Raw genomic sequence first — 1,871 nt, 5'->3', positions numbered from 1 at the left:
TTATACATAAACTATATTTTATAGTTTATTTTATTATTAAATTTAATAAAATAACAAACACTTCATTTCTAACACAACAATCCCATTTAAACTATCACTAAAACATGCAGTATATAATGAAAAATCATTAATATCAACTCCTCCATGAAACTGTTCTTCTAGTTTAAAATAACAATAAACAGACATCTCCATTTTAGATGAGACAAGATAAAATTTAAGGATATGAGTTTTTTGTCTCTTTCCATTCATTGCAACTACTAATACCTTTTCATGCGTTCGTGGATGTTTAGCAACTCCTATAACAAAACATCTAATTATTAATTACATTTTTTACAACTTAAACTCTGACAAACATTGGTAAATCTACATCAACTAAACTTCTTTCTTTAATTTTTTTAATTGCCTTTATTATAAAATCAGATTTATCTGTTTCTAAACATCCTTGTGGATGAAAACGTAACATAGACATAACCTCGATATCTGGTGTTGTCATTTATCCTCAATAAAGTGATTAATCATATTTTCTGTTTCCTTTTCTCTTCTTTTCGTTCTACTACAAAGAAGAAATTTTTATCGAATCATCCATTTAATAATTATCATTTACTTTAATTTATAATAAATTTTATAATATTTTATAATTTCTTTTTTTTCTTATTAAAAAAAAATTAAAATAAAAAATTAAAAAACTAAAAATTCAACCCTATCAGATTAATCCATCATTGTTCATGGCTAACAAGAACATCAGTTTTGAACTTAAATCTACTCTTAATGGACATAACGGTGCTGTTACTGCACTTGCTGTTGCTACAACTAAAGCTGATACTCTTGTTTCAGGATCACGTGATAAAACTCTTATGACATGGAAAATTGATACAAACTCAGAAGCACAACCAGAAATCATTGCCCCAACCAAGTCACTTCATGGACACAGCCATTTCATTAGTGATCTTGTTCTTTCAAACGATGGACAATTTGCTATTTCATCATCATGGGATCATACTTTAAGACTTTGGGACCTTACTAAAATGGAATCAGTTAGAAGATTTGTTGGACATGAAAGTGATGTTATGTCAGTTGCTTTTTCTGCTGATAACACTAAAATCCTTTCTAGTGGACGTGATAAAACTATTAAATTATGGAATACTCTTGGTAAATGTGTTGCATCAGTTAAAACTGATTCTCATTCTGAATGGGTTTCATGTGTTAGATTTGTTCCAAATGCTAAAGGAAACAAATTTGTTTCTGCTGGTTGGGATAATCAAGTTAAAACATGGACTCTTGACCAATCATGCAAATTAGAATCAACTATTACTCACCACACTGGATTCATTAATACTATTGCTTTCTCACCAGATGGATCAATTATGGCTACTGCTGGTAAAGATGGTAATATTGCTTTCTGGACTCTTAACAATGGTACTGGACTTTATGAATTCCTTTATGATGTTGCTGTTAATTGCCAAGTTTATCAAATTGTCTTTGCTGAAAATCCAGAACAATACACTCTTCTCGCTGCCACTGAACTTGGAGTTGTTGCTATTAAAGATAAAGAAATTGTTGGATTTATGAAAACTAGTGGTTGTATGTCTATTTGTCTCTCTGCTACTAAAGACATAATTTTCACAGGACACGTTGATAATAAGATCAGAATGTGGAAAGTTGGTATTGCTAGTTCTGTTCACGCTTAATTGATCCTCTTTAATATAAAGGTTTTGAGAATAAGATTTAGTTTCATTTGTGTGATTAAATCATTTTTTGGATCTCATTTTGACACGAGATTTTATTAATGAAAAAATGAAAGGAAAAAACAGTCATATTATTTTATGATTTTTTGTTTAAAAAAAATTGAAGTTCTTTATCAGTTAAGTATT

General features: G+C 29.2%; 3 protein-coding genes across 3 annotated transcripts in view, besides 2 other annotated features; 2 read left to right on the top strand and 1 right to left on the bottom strand.

Moving 5' to 3' along the window:
- The window catches only part of EDI_308250 (uncharacterized protein), a gene marked incomplete at both ends in the record, with an annotated part of 1,716 nt that extends 1,223 nt beyond the window's left edge, over positions 1–493 (bottom strand). The window contains 2 exons of the mRNA XM_001739804.1: positions 60–310; positions 354–493. Coding sequence (XP_001739856.1) covers positions 60–310; positions 354–493 — 391 coding nt within the window. The remainder of the gene's footprint in view (positions 1–59; positions 311–353) is intronic.
- Positions 13–54: a sequence feature (AT_rich).
- Positions 494–584: 91 nt separating the features above from the next.
- Positions 585–695: a sequence feature (AT_rich).
- A 30-nt stretch (positions 696–725) lies between these two features.
- EDI_308240 (receptor for activated protein kinase C, putative) lies at positions 726–1,688 on the top strand (the record flags this gene model as incomplete). Its single annotated transcript, XM_001739803.1, has 1 exon — positions 726–1,688. One exon carries the CDS (start codon positions 726–728, stop codon positions 1,686–1,688), a length of 963 nt encoding a protein of 320 aa, XP_001739855.1.
- Positions 1,689–1,823: 135 nt separating this feature from the next.
- Positions 1,824–1,871, top strand: part of EDI_308130 (uncharacterized protein) — a gene marked incomplete at both ends in the record, with an annotated part of 807 nt that continues 759 nt past the window's right edge. Inside the window, one exon of the mRNA XM_001739802.1 lies at positions 1,824–1,866. Coding sequence (XP_001739854.1) covers positions 1,824–1,866 — 43 coding nt within the window. The remainder of the gene's footprint in view (positions 1,867–1,871) is intronic.

Source organism: Entamoeba dispar, genomic scaffold (genome assembly GCF_000209125.1).
Source record: "Entamoeba dispar SAW760 scf_1105229462453 genomic scaffold, whole genome shotgun sequence".
Taxonomy (NCBI): Eukaryota; Evosea; order Mastigamoebida; family Endamoebidae; genus Entamoeba; species Entamoeba dispar.
This window is presented reverse-complemented; position numbering and strand designations above follow the sequence as displayed.